At 47.0% G+C, this 19240-nt stretch overlaps 1 protein-coding gene across 1 annotated transcript in view; it reads left to right on the top strand.

The window, feature by feature from the left end:
* Window positions 1-19240, top strand: part of f8 (coagulation factor VIII, procoagulant component) — a 76379-nt gene that overhangs the window by 40188 nt on the left and 16951 nt on the right. The window contains exons 15-19 of the mRNA XM_085996457.1: window positions 1571-1813; window positions 3008-3236; window positions 9968-10150; window positions 11154-11270; window positions 18340-18411. Coding sequence (XP_085852583.1) covers window positions 1571-1813; window positions 3008-3236; window positions 9968-10150; window positions 11154-11270; window positions 18340-18411 — 844 coding nt within the window. The remainder of the gene's footprint in view (window positions 1-1570; window positions 1814-3007; window positions 3237-9967; window positions 10151-11153; window positions 11271-18339; window positions 18412-19240) is intronic.

Raw genomic sequence — 19240 nt, 5'->3', positions numbered from 1 at the left:
TAGTTCTATCCAGATTATTTTTTATTATTTGTCTCACTGAAACAAAAGGGCTTATAAAGGGCAGAAACAAATTATAGGTCACCAACAAATCTTAAACTAAACAGTTCACATGTTCTCCATTATTTTCTATGAATTAATGTTTAATATTGATAAGCTGTAATGTTCTTCTAACCCAAGCACTCTGGCCAGCATCAATTATTAACAATTCCACAAAATTATTTTGTAACATTATTAGAAAGGTCTCAACATGTGACCACACATTAAGAGCTAGCTTCAATTGAATTTGTAATTTGAACTTTTTAACTTACATTTGTAGGGGTATTTGGCATAAATTGCTCCTTTTTTCAGTAATGTTTCTCCATTCTTTGTTCATTTGGTCTGACACTCGAGGTGAAAAGGAAAAAATGCATGATTTGCTCCGAGCTACTGCTGATACCGTCTTTAGTAGGCTGTCTGTGACCACCAAGGCATGAATCTTTCTCTCAATTTTCCTTTCCCTCTGTTGAAAAGCACCACAACCTTCACTCAGAGCCTTTCCAGTTTTTGCACAGCTCAGATCAAGACCTGAGCAAAGTGTTTCTCAAATCTGCATCCATTGCACTAAGCCTTAACATTACATCAGCACTAACTTGTATAAGATTAACCCTTTATAAAAATCTAGGCACCACCAACCAAGAATGTTTTCATAAACCAGCTCTAAGCATATATTACATCAGAGACATGTGTAGAAATACTTGAACAGATGCCGGTACCCTGATACACAAATGCATCAGTCTCACCTACACTTTTGCTTAGTGTGTATATGGTCAACCAGTGTGATTACTCTGCCTTGTTTGCTTGGTTCCTCTGATTTGAGCTAAATTTGTTGTTGCAAAGTGCACTAATCCTCCAAATGTTATCTAAGTTCCAAAATTTCACAACATCCAGTCGTGGACTGCAGCCTCCCACTCTCACATTATAAGTGACACAGTTAATTCCAAAGCTCAGGTATTTGCTGCTGTAACATCAGGACTTGGTGAGAAATGAAGTAACAGACAGCCAAGGTAGTTTATTACAAAAGACAAGTAGTATTTTTGGTCTGAGTTAACATGAGGGCAGAAATCATACTCACTTATTAAGGCCCAAACCAAATAACAATTATACCCTGAAGTTCATGTGGTTCTCAATTTCTAATAGCAAGCAACATCAGGACCTGAATGATGACCAATTAAGGTCAATGGAGGCTACAACTAGGTGACTCAATTTATATTATTTTTCAGTCACTAATTGTACACAGAGTTTAAGGTGATGTCTCTTTGTTTTTGGAGACTATAACCTAGTAAGAAGAATCCTGCCATGGCTATTGCTGGCGTTACAAGATTTTGTGATTTAGGTGCTAATTCAGGAAAACAGATGCTTGTGGATTATGCCTTTTAGGAAAAACAGGACCCAAACTTCAGAATGGCGAGTAAGTGGGCTTTTTAGATTGAAGAGACACATTTAGTCTGACAGAGACAAAACAACTGGGTAAGTAAGATGTAGTTTTGAAGGCTATTCCATTTCTTGGTGTAAAACCATTCTATTCATACAGGTAAAGTTCAAGAATATGGCCTCCAGGCCTTTCTCCATTCATGCTCATGGTGTGCCACGTGAGATACCACTCGAATATACATATGATGAAGAGGAGGTGTTGATAGACTGGCCTAGAAAGATGGATGATATAGTTTATCCAAATAAAACAAAGGTGTACATTTGGCGTGTAACAAAGGGATCAGCGCCCACTGATAAGGACTTTGACTGCAGAGCCTGGACATATTACTCAGACGTCAACCCAGTAAGTCAACCACAGGCAGCAATGTGATAATCTCCAGATAATCTGTTTTTTATTGATGTTGGTTGAGGAAGGATGTCAAGGCCTGGGAGAGGGTGCAGAGGAGATTTACTAGAATGGTACCAGGGATGAGGGACTTCAGTTACGGGGAGAGACTGGAGAAGCTGGGATTGTTCTCCTTAGAGCAGAGAAGGTTAAAGGGAGATTGAATCGCGGTGTCGCATTAAATCTCCTCTTAACCTATAGGTAGAGGGGAAACTGTTTCCAGTGGCAGGAGGATCGGTAATCAGAGGACACAGATTTAAGATAATTGGCAAAAGAACCAGAGGGGTGATGAGAATTGTTTTTACGCAGCAAGTTATTGTGATCTGGAATGTGCTGCCTGGAAGGGCGGTGGAAGCAGATTCAATAGTAACTTTCAAAAGGGAATTAGATAAATACTTGAAGGGGAAAAATTTTGCAGGGCTATGGGGAAAGAGCAGGGGAAGTAAGCCTAATTGGATAGCTCTTCCAAAGAGCCCGCACAGGCACGATGGGCCGAATGGCCTCCTCCTATACTGTATATCAACAATTGGAGATTGATGGGAGTGTAGATGTAAACGTTGCATATGAGCGCTCTGCCGCCCACCCCGAGATGCTCCATGTTACATCCCTAACTGGCCCAGACACACCAGCTAACGGAATGTGTTGTTCCCCCCTCCCCCCCAGTTTCTCCCTATCTACTCTATCAAAACCCAGGTCAAAATCCTGGAACACCCTCCCTAACAGCACTGTGGGAGTACCTTCACCACACGGACTGCAGCGGTTCAAGAAGGCAGTTCACCACCACCTTCTCAAGGGAGAATAGGGATGGGCAGTAAATGCTGGCCTTGCCAGCAACGTCCACATCCCATGAATTAATTTTTTTTTAAATTGATGTTTGCAAAAGCTTCTTGGTGAGTTGAGTTGTATGCAGTATGAATTGGCATTCTGGCTTATTCCTATCTTTGGCTCTTTATGGGAATTTTTCAAATAAGTTTCAACTCCAGTCTCATGAGCTAACTTTAACTCTGCTGGGTTTCAGCTCCCCATTTAAACAATCTCTTGCCTCACATTAGCAATCCTGAATGAGAAGAAGGTATTATGCTGTAAGCCCACAGGGTTACATGGAGCAGGCTGCACTATTACAGAGTAACATTGTGCTGTTCTTCTAATCAGGAACGAGACATCCACACGGGTTTGGTTGGTCCTTTAATCATCTGTAGAAAAGGAACGCTGCACAAGATCTCTAGTGGCACCCTGAAGGTTCAGGAATTCTCTTTGCTTTTCATGACTTTTGATGAAAACAAAAGCTGGTACTTGGAAGACAACATCCAAATGTTCTGCAAGCCTCCTTGTCATGTCAAACCAGAGGATCCTGCATTTCAAAACAGCATTAAATTTCATGGTAAATGTCCATCAATTGATTTCAGTTTTTGGATGATTCCAAGAATGTTTAGCTTGAGCAGGACAATGTCACTGAGTGCTAGGGCAGAGGATCATGCCTGTAATTCCCCACAGAGTGAGTACACAATTTCTAGCAACTGGCTCAATAGATATCGAGGCCCAAGGCTCAAGCTGCAAGCTATCTTTAGTTAGAAAATGCTACAGTTTCAATCGGGCAATCATTTAAATCAGTCAAAAAGCACTATCTATTTCCATTCCATTATAGTCAATTACAAAGTTGCCACTTACAGCATGTTAAATACTCCATGTTGTAAGGGGTGGTGTGTGGGGGTGGTGTGTGGGGGTTGTTTGTCAGCTTCATCTCTGACTCCTTTGAGCGGTTCGAATCGCTCCCACTCCCTTTTGTTCTAGACTTTGGACTTATTTGGGGGTCGTAATAAACTTGCAACAGACACCTGAGTCAGTCAAAAGAATTCAGATCTTTATTTTGAGACAGGAAAATATACAATACAATAAAACTTATACTTTAAAAGGGTGGGGAACACTCGGAAATAAGCGAGGGAGAATTACAATACACAAAAAACCCTTACCCTCCCAACCCCACTACACTAGCTAGGCTGGAATCCAGAGGACCAGGAAATGCTCACCAAAACGACTCTCTTGACAGATGTAGAGGTTCGCGATTTCGGGGTTCTCTTTAGTTGTGGCGGATGGGGCCTGCCGTACCTCGGACGTGGTAGAAGACTGTACCTGCGTTGGGTCTTCAGTTTGGGTTGGTCCGCTGATGCGGTTAGTTGCGCTGTTGGAGCTATCAAGTAAGTACCCAATTTTCTTTGGTTAGGGCTAGTTTTAGGGTCTTTTGTGTCCAAATCTTACCCAGGGGTAAGTCAGATTAGCCTGTAGAGTGGAAACAAGTCTTTGGTTCGTGAGTTTTTCGGCGGTTGGTTTCTTGTTGGTCACGGTGGCCCAATGTTACCTGGTTGGTGGTAATATTGGCAGTTGTTGGTTTCTGTAGGCCTTTGGTAGCCGCGATCTCTGTTTCTTCTTTCTTCCTTCGAGTCTCCGATGATGATCTCTCTCTGGAGCTGATTGGCTGAACTTGAACTCGAACTGGCTGCCCTCTGAGCTGACGAACGAACTGTTTAACTGAAAAGGCAGGCCTCAATTATACTAATTTGGGGCCTGGCTTATCTGACTGCCAAATCTCGGGTTTCTTTGTTAAATTTGGCGGGCTCGTTATTTTTAATGTGTTTTAAAACATTAACGAGCTTCGGGGATGGCCCATCCAAACTTAACAAGTTTAGGGGATGGCTCATCCAAACTTAATCGGCCTTTAACTGGTTTCGGGATTGCCTTGAAACCAGTTTAAAAATGCAAAACGTTTGCCAATCTCTTTAATTGATTTTGGACTGTGGTTTGTTTGTGGTAATCTGTAGGGCTAATGTTCCTTCCTTTGTATTCCTGGGGACATGTCCTGTTTATTCGATACCTGGCACTGCGAATTCTCGGCGGGAAAACAGGCTTCATTGTCCTTATGTAAAACTGGGGCGGCCCTGGACATTCCTTAGACAGTCCAATATCCAAACTCAGGGGGCCCACTCTTCTCCCCTTTGTCCCAGCCTTTTGCAAGCCTGAACATGTCTTTTAAACCAGCAAAACCTCCTGGGATTTTTATTTGAAATCCCTTTTGCCCAATAACTTTTTAAAACAGTCCAAAAGTCTCTTCCTTAATTTAACTGTTTGAAATCTTCTGTTTGGCCCAACCACACTTTTATCCCTTTTTACAGATTTCTTCTGTGATGTTCCCAAAATCATTTAAAATAAATGACTTTCCTTCTGTTCTGAGGTTGTGCAGAAATTTTCGAACCTTACAATGTAGAAACAGGTGTTCACTCAGTAATTAGCACCTCGTTAGGGTGCGATTTGATGTTAGCTGAAATTAAAGCTCATGGAATTGAAAAGCAAAATACTGCGCGGATGCTGGAAATCTGAAATAAAAACAGAAAATGCTGGAAAAACTCAGCAGGTCAGGCATCATCTGTGGAGAGAGAAACCGAGTTAACATTTCAGGTTGATGACCCTTCGTCAGAAAGCCTTGGTTAGACCACATCTGGAGTACTGTGTACAGTTCTTGGAAGGAGTACAGCCCTGATTCACCCGGATGTTACCAGGACTCCAAGGGTTAAATTATGAGGCGAGCTTACATAAACTAGGCTTGTATTCCCTGGAATATAAACAGATAAGGGGTGATTTGATTGAGGTTTTTAGGATTTTGAAAGGAATTGATAGAGAAAAGCTTTTTCCGCTGGTGGGGGAATCTAGAACAAGGGGACGTAACCTTAAAATCAGAGCCAGACCATTCAGGAGAGAAGTTAGGAAACACTTCTTCACACCAAAGGTGGTAGAAGTGTGGAATTCTCTCTCAAAAAGCAGTAAATGTAAGCTCAATTAATAATTTTAAAGCTGAGAGCAACAGATTTTGGCTAGCCAAGGGTATTGAGGGATATGGAGCTAAGGTGGGCAAATAGATTTAGGATACAGATCAGCCATAATCCCATTGAATGGCGGAACAAGCTTGAGAGGCTGAATGGCCTACTCCTATTCCTAATTACCTTGTATACTTAATCATCTCTAACTGGTGTTACAGCTTGCACTACTCAGCACTGACTGCAATAACAAAGTAAATAACACCTCCTTAATGTCCAAAGTAGCCAGCAGATAATTGTTCATCTCCGCTGTAGTACGATCACCTTACAATGCCATTTCATTCATCATTTATTTTTCAGCTTTCTGAATACACCCACCTAAGGAATATTCTAAAATATCCAAAATCATTACATACTTCTGCACAGGAATAGCTGAATCTTGATAAATTATTTTTTTATGCATAGCTGTCAACATTTTAGCATTAAATCTATTTCGTTGATATTTGAGTCCTTTCCTCTGAACATCATGTGTGTTGCAGATGGAGGGGATATACCGTCCAACGCGTATAGTGGGCAAATCGCATTAGCGCCAACACGCCTGCTATAAGCGATAGAAAATACTAGAAAGGCAATGAATATTCCAACCTGTTTTTGTCATTCCTTTAGGGTGGTTTGTTGAAAATGTCTTTCTTCACAACACCTTACTGAGGCTCAGTCGGTTTCTTACTGCTTTGACCAATCACATGGCATTGTGACAGCCTGGCTCAACTATTATGAGCAGATTGTATAACTCATCTCTTCCTCACTCAACTGCATCTAAAGGGAGTCCCTGAAATAGGTAGTTGATTGAGTAATAACTTCTGCAACTCATCCACTTATTTATAACTCCCTTCCGCCTTCCTTTCTGAGCATGTAGGTGGTGATTCGTGTAGGATCAGATTCATCTTAAATATATCTAAATAACCTGGAAAACCTGAAAGTCAGGGAGTGTATTGAACATTACGTGCTAGCGGGGAGGAAATATCTCCGTACTATCACAGTGCAGATTTGCAATAAAACAGCATTCAAAACAATTAACACTACGTTTTGTGATGTGCCTATTGTTAAAATCTAGCTGCCATGGCTACGATACGCCCTGTCTATTCTTGGCCTGGCCTCAATGTGGAGCTACTCACCACAGCACAGCATTTCCCCAAAGGACCCAACTGCCCTGATTTAATTCTCTTGTAGGAACGGAGGTTCCTATCAAAAAGACTGAGTTCGACTCAGGTAATTAAATTAATGAACTTTAATGAAAACAAACGAGTTTAAACTGGAAACTGCTAGGACACATCAATAACAGGTCTATTCTCCTTGAGGGCTCCACGAGGACTGATCCCCAGATCAGGAGAGTGACGTCATGACATCATCACGTTCTTCCCGCCATTGGGGCATCACATGACTAACGGCATGACATCATCACATGCTGTAAAGGTAACTGGCATTGTACAGTCAAACAGTGTAATTAAAGGTACAGGCATAGACAGTAACTACATTGCTGTTAAAGGAATTATGTACAACCGCTCTGAGTCCTTTGGTGGCTCCGCCACATGCGCCCCCCCCAGAATTGTCTTTAACAGAAAAGGTGAGGCGAGGAGGAGGCCTGATGAGCCTGTCCGATCGACTTCGATACCCTGGTAGAGGAAGTTGACAACCGGTGGACGCGTTGGCAGTCGGTGGCGGCTGAGCAGGCACAGCGAGCGCAGTCGGGTTGTCAGGCAGCTTTGGTTGATCAGGTGCGGTGGCAACGGGCGGTCGGCCATGTTTGGGTGGTTGAGCGATTACGACAGGGTGGTCCTTGTCAGCTCCGGAAACTCCCCAAGGAGCCGCGTGAAGTCATCTGGAGGAGGGAAAGCACAAGCAATGGAACGCGCCACGGAGGTACCGTGGAAGCACGGGATCGAGTGGAAGGTGGCTGCGTTGATCAGCCAGCGGTGTCGAACATCGACTAGCAGGCTGTTGGCACACAGAAAATCTGCCCCTAGGATAGGCTGTGAGACTGTAGCCGTGACGAAATCCCAAAAGAAGCGCTGACCGCCGAAACAGACTTCGACCCGCCGCTTTCGGAACGTTCGAATAGCAGCGCCATTAGCCGCTACGAGGGAAAAACTGAGGTTCCCAGTCTGCGTGTCGAGTTTCGACGTAGGTAGAATGCTACACTGCACCCCGGTGTCACAAAGGAAACGGCGGCCCGAGAGGGAATCGGTGATATAGAGGAGTTTCCCCGTAGAGCCGACGGCCATCGCTACCGTGGAACGCCCGTTAGACTTGGTCATCCGTCACCAGGGACGCCGCCTGCGCCTTCTTGGTTTTTTTTGGCGAAAAACTGCAGGGGGAACGGCAGCATTGTGCTTTCGCGCCAAAACGGGTGTGGTAGGAGCACCAGCCCGCTGTAGGAGAAACCGGGACTGCATTTGTGGGGGGTGGCCGCCTTGTGGCTGCGCAGCACTGCTGGGTAACCGTGAAAATCTTATCGGCTTCGGCCGCAAGCTTGGCACAGTCAGTTATGTCGGAGCTGGCCAGGGCAGCCTGAACCTGTTCAGGCAGTTGATAGAGGAAAAGCTCCCGGAAGATGAAACATTCCGGTTCAGCACCCAAGAGCGTGAGCATTTGGCTCATGAGCTCGGACGGTTTGGAGTCCCCGAGGCCGGGCAGCGTGATGAGCCGGCGAGCACGCTCCGACTTTGATAGCCCGAAAACCTGAAGCATCCACGCCTTAATTGCATCATACTTGCTGTCAGTAGGAGGACTACCGATGAGGCTGATGATCCGGGATACAATTGCGCTGTCGAGGGCGGAGACCACGTAATAATAACGGGTCTGATCCGCGTTGATGTTCCGAATGGCGAACTGGGCTTCAGCCTGGGTGAACCAGGTGCCTGGTTGTTGCTCCCAGAACTGTGGCAGTTTCAGCATGACGGTGTTCGTGTCCATGTCAAATCTTCCACGAAAATCGTTCGTAGAAGTCGGGGTCACCAATGTAGGAACGGAGGTTCCTATCAAAAAGACTGAGTTCGACTCAGGTAATTAAATTAATGAACTTTAATGAAAACAAACGAGTTTAAGCTGGAAACTGCTAGGACACATCAATAACAGGTCTAGTCTCCTTGAGGGCTCCACGAGGACTGATCCCCAGATCAGGAGAGAGACGTCATCACGTCATCACGTTCTTCCCGCCATTGGGGCATCACGTGACTAACAGCATGACGTTATCATGTGCTGTAAAGGTAACTGCCATTGTACAGTCAAACAGTGTAATTAAAGGTACAGGCACAGACAGTAACTACATTGCTGTTAAAGGAATTATGTACAACCGCTTTGAGTCCTTTGGTGGCTCCGCCACACTCTCTTGATTTCCAAGCTTAAAAGGACTATTGAAACCATCTTTTTTTGGAATTAAAGGATTAAATTAAAAGCAGGTCTGCCGTATTTCTTAGTTTGTTTTATTCACACTTCTAAATCACAGGGATTTACCAGCCAATTGTAATTTAAGGTTTAAAGTTAGACAATAACAAAGTGTTAATCTCTGATTAAGAAGTGTGAGACAAAAAACAAAATCAAGTACATTCAAAGCCAAAACTCTCCTAACTTGAATTGATAGAAACCATGGGGCCAAAAGTGAATGAGCATTCCGGCACAGTCCTACCACAACTCCAGCGGGAGTGAACTGAAGGGTCAGAATTTAGGCCGGGCCTCGGCCTTGTAGAGTGGTCCCCGGGGCCTTGTGGGTACAGAGGCTCCACCCACCCCAATCAAGACCAGCAGAAGAGAGCGGTGTGTCTCCAGCCACCTGAGAAATATGGTGAGAACAGATGTACCATGTTGCCAAATGGCAGAAGTGGGGCTTACCTGAGAGTCTAGATTAGGGTTGTGTCCTGGACTCGCCAAAGATTTTTAAAATTATTACAAAGGATTTCAGCCCCTTTACAAAAAAGGGCTGATAAGTGTTGTTAAATATTTTTTTGTAGGCACCTGTCAGTGGGATGCAATTTAGGGCACCGCCTCCTGATCTTGGAAAGTCTGCCAGATAATAAAATAATGTCTCTGATTTTTAAGTAAACAAACTGGGAGCATACATTTCACCTGAAGAAAAGAAACTTAGATGGTCCAATTCATCTGCAGCAAGCAAGCATTTTGCTGGCCAAAGGCAGAGTAGTAATGGTATAAGCTGTTGAAAGTCCAACTTTCTGAACCATTGAGGTCTAGTGTGCACTTTAGAGACATCCAGTAACATTCCTTTAAGTCTTATCTTTGATTTTTCTTGCAGCAATCAATGGGCATGTGGCAGAAACCCTGCCTGGGCTGGTAATGGCGCAAAACCGATTAGTCCGCTGGTACCTGATAAACATGGTTGGATCTGCTGGTATCTACAGTGTGCATTTTCATGGTCAACCTTTTATAATGAGAAGGTCCAAAGAGCACCGGATGGGAGTTTATACACTATTGCCTGGTGGGTATTTCAAAATATAACTTCTAAACTTAAACTCTTCATAACATAGCAATCTCCAATACACCCTACACCATTTACTGTAGTACACACTGATATATCCCATGCCCCTCACTATAATACACACAGATATACCACATATTAGGCACCATTTCTTAACTGTCTATAATACAGATTGTAATGTCGTCATCATCTAATGAGTGAGATCCCTGAATGCTTTGTCCCTCTAACATGCAATGTCCGTCCATCAATGTTCTTCCTGTAAAATGTAGGATTAGATAGCAAGCGGTTTACTTCTATCTGTCTTAACATAGACCCGCTGGCACCTTCTAATACGTCAGACCCCATTGTACAATATTGAATAATATAATGTTTTGGCGGGGCAGTGATGAGATTTACACTATTTCCTATCCATACGTTCTATCTGCTTTCCCAAATCTGTGATATTGAACATGCAGTTTTTTTTTGTGTCTTAAAAAGACAATGACTCGCCAATGACTCGGCAGGTTTGCATAATCAGTAACAGTGACAAGGAAGGTCATGTGTTTGGTCCCCAGTCGGGTTCAGTTAGCTGATTTCAGCAACGGTGGTGGAAGGCATGCTACAATTGGCCTTTCAGTGCCCGTGGGCTGGGGTTTAGAGGGGGAAATAAATTGGCCAGGGTTCCTGCTCCTGGTCACTTTTCAGTGACTCCTCGATGAAGGTGCGCAGATGTGGACATTGGAGGTCAGGATCACGCTTTGCTGCATTACCCCTTGTGATTGAATAGCCTACTGACATTGTTCATAAATAATGACCCTTTGGCAAGGTACTGGAGAGAAACGGGTGCCCATATCCCAGGGAGGAGTAAATGTCTACAGGAGAACAGGACAGAGGAGGAATTTGCTGGAGGGAAGAAAAAAAATTATCTTATTATTATCCAGTAGTTTTAATGTATTTTTTTTGTAGTTTTCTGCTTCCATATTTATTAATTATGTGAATACCTTTAATGTGCTCATTGTCACAGGCTCATTTGGAACCATCGAAATGTACCCGGCCAAAGTGGGCTACTGGCTTGTGGACTGTGAGACTGCTGAACACCAACAGGCAGGGATGCGTGCCATCTTCCTAGTCTACAGCTCCTGTGGGTATTATTCTCTTGTGTTAGTCAGGAATATGGGGAATAGATGAAGATAAAGTAGATAATGCTACATCATTGGAAAAAGACCTGAATAATTATCTGAACAGGGACAAGATTTTGATTGAGAAATCAAGAAGAAGGGCCCTGGCTCTGAAATCCAGTAAATTAGGTGATGCCGAGCTTAGGTTTTTAAAAAAACTGAAGATAGTAGGAGAAAGGAAAGCTGAGGGAGGAGTTGAGGTTTTTTTCTTGGTCAGCCGGGTGTCTAGCATGCACGTAAACCAATTGCCAAGTGTAAGAATGTCCAAATCATGTTACTGAGAAATCTACACCTATAGAGTTAGTGTTAGCTCAATATGGACTGCAGAACCTTTCACCAAAGGGACACACCCAACTCACATAAGTCCAGAGTTGAGATACTGGGTCTATTTCCACTGGAGAAGAGAAGGCTAAGAGGAAATTTAAACTTTTTTTTTAAATTATGAAGTGTTTTCCCAGAGGGAATAGGGAAAGACTATTTCCACTGCTGGGGAAGGGTCATTAATCACTGTGGGCTGGATTTTCATTGAGGAGGCGTGTAGGAGGTGGGACTACAACTTTCGGGGTTGTAGCCCCGCCTCCATCGAGTTGTGGCCAACCCATGTGATTTTCACTTGATTGACCTTGTTGAGCCCGCCCAGCAGGCCAATTAAGGGCCACCTGGCAACAGGTGACGTCACAGACAGACATTTCATCTGTCAAGAGTTCTTGACAGATGAAATATCAGCGTTTCACAGCTGTTTGAAAGCAGACTGCTGCAGTTTTTGACAGATCGCGGCCATTCTGCTTTCTGTGCCGGTGAGATGAGGGACTCCCAAGACCTGAAAGAAGGAAGGCTGCAAAGGTAAGTAAAGGTAATTAAACTTCTTTAAACACTTTACACACACCAAACACACTTACCTCTGCACTCATGCACCCATCACTCACCTGAACACCGAACATCTCGACCCCTCCAAGCCCTTCATCCCGACGGCCCGCCTCGCTAACTTGGCATGGTTTGGAGCCATCGGGAATCCCACACTTCAGGGATAAAAATAGGGATTAGGCTAAAAATTGCCTGTTAACTACCTGTTAACAGGCAGTTAATTGGCACTAATCCCCTTCCCGCCTCGTGGAGGCGGGTCCCAACACAAGTCGGGTATCCGCCTCCTTTGAAACTGGCATGGAGGTGGGTTGGGGGCGGGATGGGTTCGTGCCCCCCGATTTCAAGATTTAAACCACCCACATGCCTCCAATCCTGCCTCCATGGCTCAATGAAAATCCTGCCCTAAGAGTGAGGAGAAAGGACAGGAGAAATTTCTTTACACAGATTTGTTAGAACATGGATTGCTTTGCCACAGGGAGTAGTTGAGACAGACACAATTGTATCTTTTAAGGAAAAAGTAGATAAACCTTTGAAGCAGAGGAAAATACACAGCTATGCAAAGAGACTAGGGCAGTGGGATTCTTTTAGGAACGCTCTAGCAAAGACACAGCTCAGACATAAAAAGACAAATGGCCTCCTTCCTTGCAGTAAAACGGTTTGGTTCAGAGAGGATAGGTGCAGGTTGTCAGAACTAAGGCATAGGGATCCCAAGTGTATGCAGAAGTACTGATGGAGTTCAAATAGTTACAACCAGTTAAAGGCACAGAGCACTGGCAAGCTCCCTGCTACCTGTCCGGTTTACTAGTATTCAGAAGGGCCCAAGATTCCAGAAGGCCTCAGCGTTGGCATGAGTAGAATATCTGTACCTCCAATGAGCATAATAAAGAAACTAGAGAAATAACAGCACTGAAATACATAGAAATTCTGAGTTTTCAATTCAATCACTTTATTGCTCAGAAACTAGTTAATCCAACTCAACTTTGGTATAGTACATGCACTTTAAAGCACACCAGGCTGCAGTAAACACTGGAACTGTACAGTAATCTTCCTTTCCACTTTGAGCTTTGGTAATATACTGACACCGTAAACAAAGGAAAACAGTGGATTCGTAGACTGAGTAACAGTCTGACGGGCTGCAACATGAACGCTCCTTCCCTGGACATAACCATAGTTACAACAGCCGATATGGTGGTTATTCCTATACAGCGGAAGGATTTTATAGGCTCTCACAACCCATATGATGGTACCCTCTGTGGTAAACCACTGTTTGTATTCCACTGTGTACATGCCTGGACATGCCTCGGCTGACTCCTCCCACAAGTCCTAGTATAAAGGTGACTGCTCCCCAGCCCTTTGTATTTCTGGACCGGTCGACCACTCGAGGCAGACCTTCATTCTTTTGTTAATAAAAGCCTTTAGTTACTCTCTTAACTCTCAGTCTTTTATGAGTAATTGATAGCGCATCAATTTTATTAACAAAATTTTTATAATGGAGAAGATCCTCACACCAGCATGCCTGGACTTAGATCATCGGGAGGCGGACTCATCCACCAAGTTTACTCACTGGCTTAAGTGTTTCGAAAAATTCCTGACCGCCTCCGCAGCAATCAAATCGGACGAGGACAAACTGGATGTCCTGACCTCCAAAGTGAACCACCGAGTGTACTCAGTCATCCAAGACGCAACCTCGTACACGGACGCTATCAAGCTCCTCAAGGACCAGTACACGCGCCCAGTGAACGAAGTGTACGCCAGGCACCTTCTGGGGAGTCGTAAACAACAACCTGGGGAATTGACCGTGGAATACCTTCAGGCACTGTCTGTGCTTGGCCGGGCCTGTGGTTGTAAGGATGTAAAGGCCGCCGTGTACACAGAGGAAATTATCCGGGACGCTTTTGTAGCGGGCCACAGATCCAATTACACCCGACAGCGACTGTTGGAGCAGAGTGACCTCGACCTCAACAAGGCCTCTGAACTCGCACTATCATTGGATGCAGCCTACCGGGGCATGGATGCCTACTCCTCTGCACCGTGGACGCCGCGGGGAATGACAGCCTGGGACACGGTAGGACCGCCTCATAGCGCCGTGCCACCCCAGCCACACCCCAGCAACGGCCCAACTACCGCAGCAGTGTCCCAAGGCCAGACAGCAGTGCCCCAAGGCCAGAAATGCTACTTCTGTGGCCAGGCAAAACACCCCAGAGCGCGCTGCCCGGCGAAAAACGCGATCTGCTCGGGCTGCAGGAAGAAGGGACACTACGCTAGCGTCTGCAGGGCCAAAGCCACCCCGAACCCCAGCAGCGCCGCGTGTGGGCCATGCGGGCCGCCATCTTGGGCCTCCCCGGCCATGTGCGAACCACCGGTACAGCAGCCATTTTGGACGCCTCCAGCCACATGGGGATCATGGACGCCGCCATCTTGGACGACAGCCGGAACGCAGCAGGCCCCCAACACCGCCTCATCTGATACCCGCAGCGACACACCGACCCCTACGCTGGCATCCGTTACACTGGACCAAGCGAGACCGCACCAGCTGGCCAGTTCCACAATGGACATTAAGGTAAATGGTCACGATACAATCTGCTTTTTTGACTCTGGGAGCACGGAGAGCTTTTTCCACCCCGACACGGTGCGGCGTTGCTCTCTCCCAGTCCTGCCTGCGCACCAGCGGATTTCTATGGCCTCCGAGTCCCAGTCGGCGGACATCGGCAGCTACTGCGTGGTGACACTCGTAGTAGACGGGACTGTGTACGATCATTTTAAACTTCTGGTCCTGCCCGACCTCTGCGCTGCCGTCCTGCTGGGGTTAGATTTTCAGTGCCACCTTAAAAGTGTTACGATGGCGTACGGTGGACCCCTACCCCCACTCACAGTCCGCAGCCAGCAGCTTCCAAATTGCCCGCCGCGCACCAGGTGCAACCTCTCCACACTCAGAGTCACCCCCCCCCCCACTGTTTGCTAACCTCACCCCCGACTGTAAGCCCATCGCCACAAAGAGCAGGCGATACAGTGCCGGGGACAGGGCTTTCATTAAAACCGAAGTGGAGCGGCTCCTGAAGGAAGGGATTATTGAGGGCAGCACCAGCCCCTGGCGAGCCCAGGTTGTGGTCGTTAAGACCGGCGAGAAGCAGCGCCTGGTCATCGACTACAGCCAGACAATAAATCGCTACACCCTGCTGGACGCCTACCCACTCCCCCGCATAGCTGATATGGTCAACCAGATCGCGCAGTACCGCGTCTTCTCGACCATTGACCTGAAATCAGCGTACCACCAGCTCCCTATCCGTCCTGAGGACCGCCAGTATACTGCCTTTGAGGCAAACGGCCGCCTCTATCACTTCCTTAGGGTTCCCTTTGGCGTCACCAACGGGGTCTCCGTCTTCCAAAGGGAGATGGACCGGATGGTAGATCAAAATGCGTTGCAGGCCACTTTCCCATATCTGGACAATGTGACCATCTGCGGCCGTGACTTGCAGGACCATGACGCAAACCTCGAAAAATTCCTCCGCACCGCCCAACTCCTGAACCTGACATATAACAAGGAGAAGTGCATATTCCGCACAAACCGCCTCGCCATCCTTGGCTGTGTTGTGGAACACGGAGTCATCGGCCCCGACCCCGACCGGATGCATCCCCTTATGGAACTCCCACTGCCCCACTGCCTCAAGGCCCTGAAGAGGTGCCTCGGGTTTTTCTCCTATTGCGCCCAGTGGGTCCCCTACTATGCGGACAAGGCCCGTCTGCTGATCAAGTCCACCTCTTTTCCCTTGACGGCAGAGGCCCGCTTAGCCTTCCACCGTATCAAGGAGGACATTGCCAAAGCCACCATGCACGCAGTGGACGAATCCATCCCCTCCCAGGTGGAAAGCGACGCGTCCGACTTTGCCCTGGCCGCTACCCTCAATCAGGCGGGGAGACCCGTGGCCTTCTTTTCACGAACCCTCCAAGGCCCGGAGACCAGACACTCCGCTGTTGAGAAGGAGGCCCAGGCGATTGTGGAGGCTGTGCGTCATTGGAGGCACTACCTGGCCGGAAAACGATTTACCCTGCTCACTGACCAGCGTTCAGTTGCTTTCATGTTTAACAACAAGCAGAGGGGCAAAATCAAAAATGACAAGATCTTGAGGTGGAGAATCGAACTTTCCACCTACAATTACGAGATCTTGTACCGGCCTGGGAAGCTCAATGAACCCCCGGATGCGCTATCGCGTGGCACCTGCGCCAGCGCGCAGATCGATAGGCTGCGGGCCCTCCACAATGACCTCTGCCACCCGGGGGTCACCAGGTTCTTCCACTTCATCAAGGCCCGCAACCTGCCTTACTCTATTGAGGAGGTCAGGACCATGACCAGGAACTGCCAAGTCTGCGTTGAGTGCAAACCGCACTTTTATAGACCAGACAGGGCCCACCTGATAAAAGCCACTCGCCCCTTCGAGCGCCTGAGCGTTGATTTTAAAGGGCCTCTCCCCTCCTCCGACCGCAATGTGTACTTCCTCAATATTATTGATGAGTACTCCCGTTTCCCGTTCGCCATCCCCTGCCCGGACATGACCAGTGCCACGGTCATTAAATGTCTGAACGACCTCTTCACCCTGTTCGGTTTCCCCAGCTATATCCATAGCGACCGGGGCTCATTGTTTATGAGCGACGAACTCCGTCAGTACCTGCTAACTAGGGGTATTGCCACAAGCAGGACCACCAGTTACAACCCCCGGGGGAACGGACAGGTGGAAAGAGAAAATGCGACAGTTTGGAAGGCCGCCCTGCTAGCCTTAAAGTCTAGGGGCCTTCCAACCTCCCGCTGGCAGGATGTGCTCCCCGATGCGCTCCACTCTATTCGGTCACTGCTCTGCACTGCCACTAACGCCACCCCTCATGAGAAAATGTTTGTCTTCCCAAGGAAGTCCACATCGGGAACATCGCTACCGCCATGGCTGACGTCCCCAGGGCCGGTCCTACTGAGAAGACACGTGAGGACCCATAAAACGGACCCCCTGGTCGAGAGGGTCGACCTCCTCCACGCCAACCCCCAGTATGCTTACATTGCATACCCGGACGGGCGGGAGGACACAGTCTCCATAAGAGACCTTGCACCCTCGGGGGCCGCAGTAACCCACTACTCACTACCACCCCCCCCCACGATCCGATATCCAGCCCCAGCAGACGGCAGGCCTGGGCCCCGCGACCCGCTCGACATCTACGAGGACGACACGCCTGTGCCACAGCCCACGCAGGACTTGACGCCGGAAGCTCCACTACCCCTGCTGTCGCCACGCCGATCACAGCGGCAGACAAGATCTCCGGAGAGACTCCAATACACTAACTTTTAATACACTTCACCCCGCCGGACTCAATTTTAAACAAGGGGTGAATGTGGTAAACCACTGTTTGTATTCCACTGTGTACATGCCTGGACATGCCTCGGCTGACTCCTCCCACAAGTCCTAGTATAAAGGTGACTGCTCCCCAGCCCTTTGTATTTCTGGACCGGTCGACCACTCGAGGCAGACCTTCATTCTTTTGTTAATAAAAGCCTTTAGTTACTCTCTTAACTCTCAGTCTTTTATGAGTAATTGATAGCGCATCGCCCTCCTGATCACAAGTATCCTGCTGGATGCCAACCTAGATTCAGAGCTAGAGCTCAGGTCCCTACTCACTGGGATTGTTTGGAGTGGGGTTTGAACAGTGCCTGAGGAGTAGGCACTGATATTTTAATCTAAAATGTCAATTTTTAAAGGAACGCTTTAGTGTGCTAACAACTTCTTGACATCAAAAAATGACGAGTTCCCATAGTCTTCAAGGCAACTCTTTTGTTCCAAATTTGTGTCAGCTCCCTAACTGGGGAGGAAGTGACCTTTAACCTTCCTACCCAGGTGAGGTAATTTCCAGGCACAAGCCAGAGAAACTAATTTAAATCAGATTCTGAATATAACGGCGCTTCTCAACAGCAAGTAAGATATGAATTTGACACGGAAACACCACAATGCATCCGTGCTTAGACTGTAATAAATCTGATGATGTGCGCAAATTGGCTGCCGTGTTTCCCACATTACAACAGTGACTCCACTTCAAATAGTATTTAATTGGCTGTCAAGCGCTTTGAGACGTCCGGTGGTCGTGAAGGGCGCTATATAAATGCAAGTCTTTCTTTCTTTCTTCATATTTCAGACTGCAGAGTGCCCCTGGGTCTAGAAACTGGAAGAATAGCAGATTCACAGCTCACAGCTTCTGGTTACATAGGTCAGTGAAACTTTACTTAAATGTTCTATTATTGACAAGGGGGGGTGCAGGGGAAAGGGGATGTGGTGTTTAACCCTACCCGCCCGGTGGAAACTGGGCAGGGGGGCAGTTAAAATGCCCTGGGTTACTTATCTGCTGGAAAGCCGTCTGGATCCCACCTGTCCGACTTTAACCTGCTCTTCTGAGCAAGTAGCAAAGGTACTCACCTGAAGCTGGTGGTGTAGTGTATGTACCCGTCTACCTTTAAGAGAACTATTGTATGTAACCGTTCACCTTTAAGAGAACTATTTTAGGTGTGGCACTACTTTGTTTGGCTTCTGTATACGGTAATACCGACGGTGACCACACCAGTATATAAGTGTTGTGCCAGGAGTTATTGGGCAGATTCGCCCTGACCTTCGAATAGTAAAGTCCTGTTTTAAGTTACTCTTGGAGTCTGTGTATTAATTAACTAAACAACCCACAGACTTTACAGTGGCGACGAGTCCGATCGTACCCTGCGGCAACAATAATTCCGAAGCAGTTAACGAGCGTCGAGAAGAGGCAACCGCCCTCGTCATTCTGCTGGGAGAAAACTCGAGTCTGCAGAGCTGGAAAGGAGGAAGAATTCAGAGACAAAGACTTCCATCAGCAACAGGCACTGACTGTCCCTTCTGCCACGGTGAGGAGTGAGCTGATCAGCACGAGAAGCAAGGCGGCCACGGTGACTGTGAGTAAGGGAAAAGTAAAAAGAATAACCGGAGGATAAGGGCGGTGCACTCGACCACGGTCGAGGGGGAAAGGAGCCGGACAGAAGTCGGGCCCAGAGGCGCTGAGACTGGGGCAGCGT

Source organism: Somniosus microcephalus, chromosome 1 (assembly GCF_052327205.1).
Source record: "Somniosus microcephalus isolate GS21.2 chromosome 1, FLI_Smic_1.0, whole genome shotgun sequence".
NCBI lineage: Eukaryota > Metazoa > Chordata > Chondrichthyes > Squaliformes > Somniosidae > Somniosus > Somniosus microcephalus.
The sequence above is the reverse complement of the archived record's forward strand: the minus strand, read 5'-3'. Positions and strand labels throughout refer to the sequence as shown.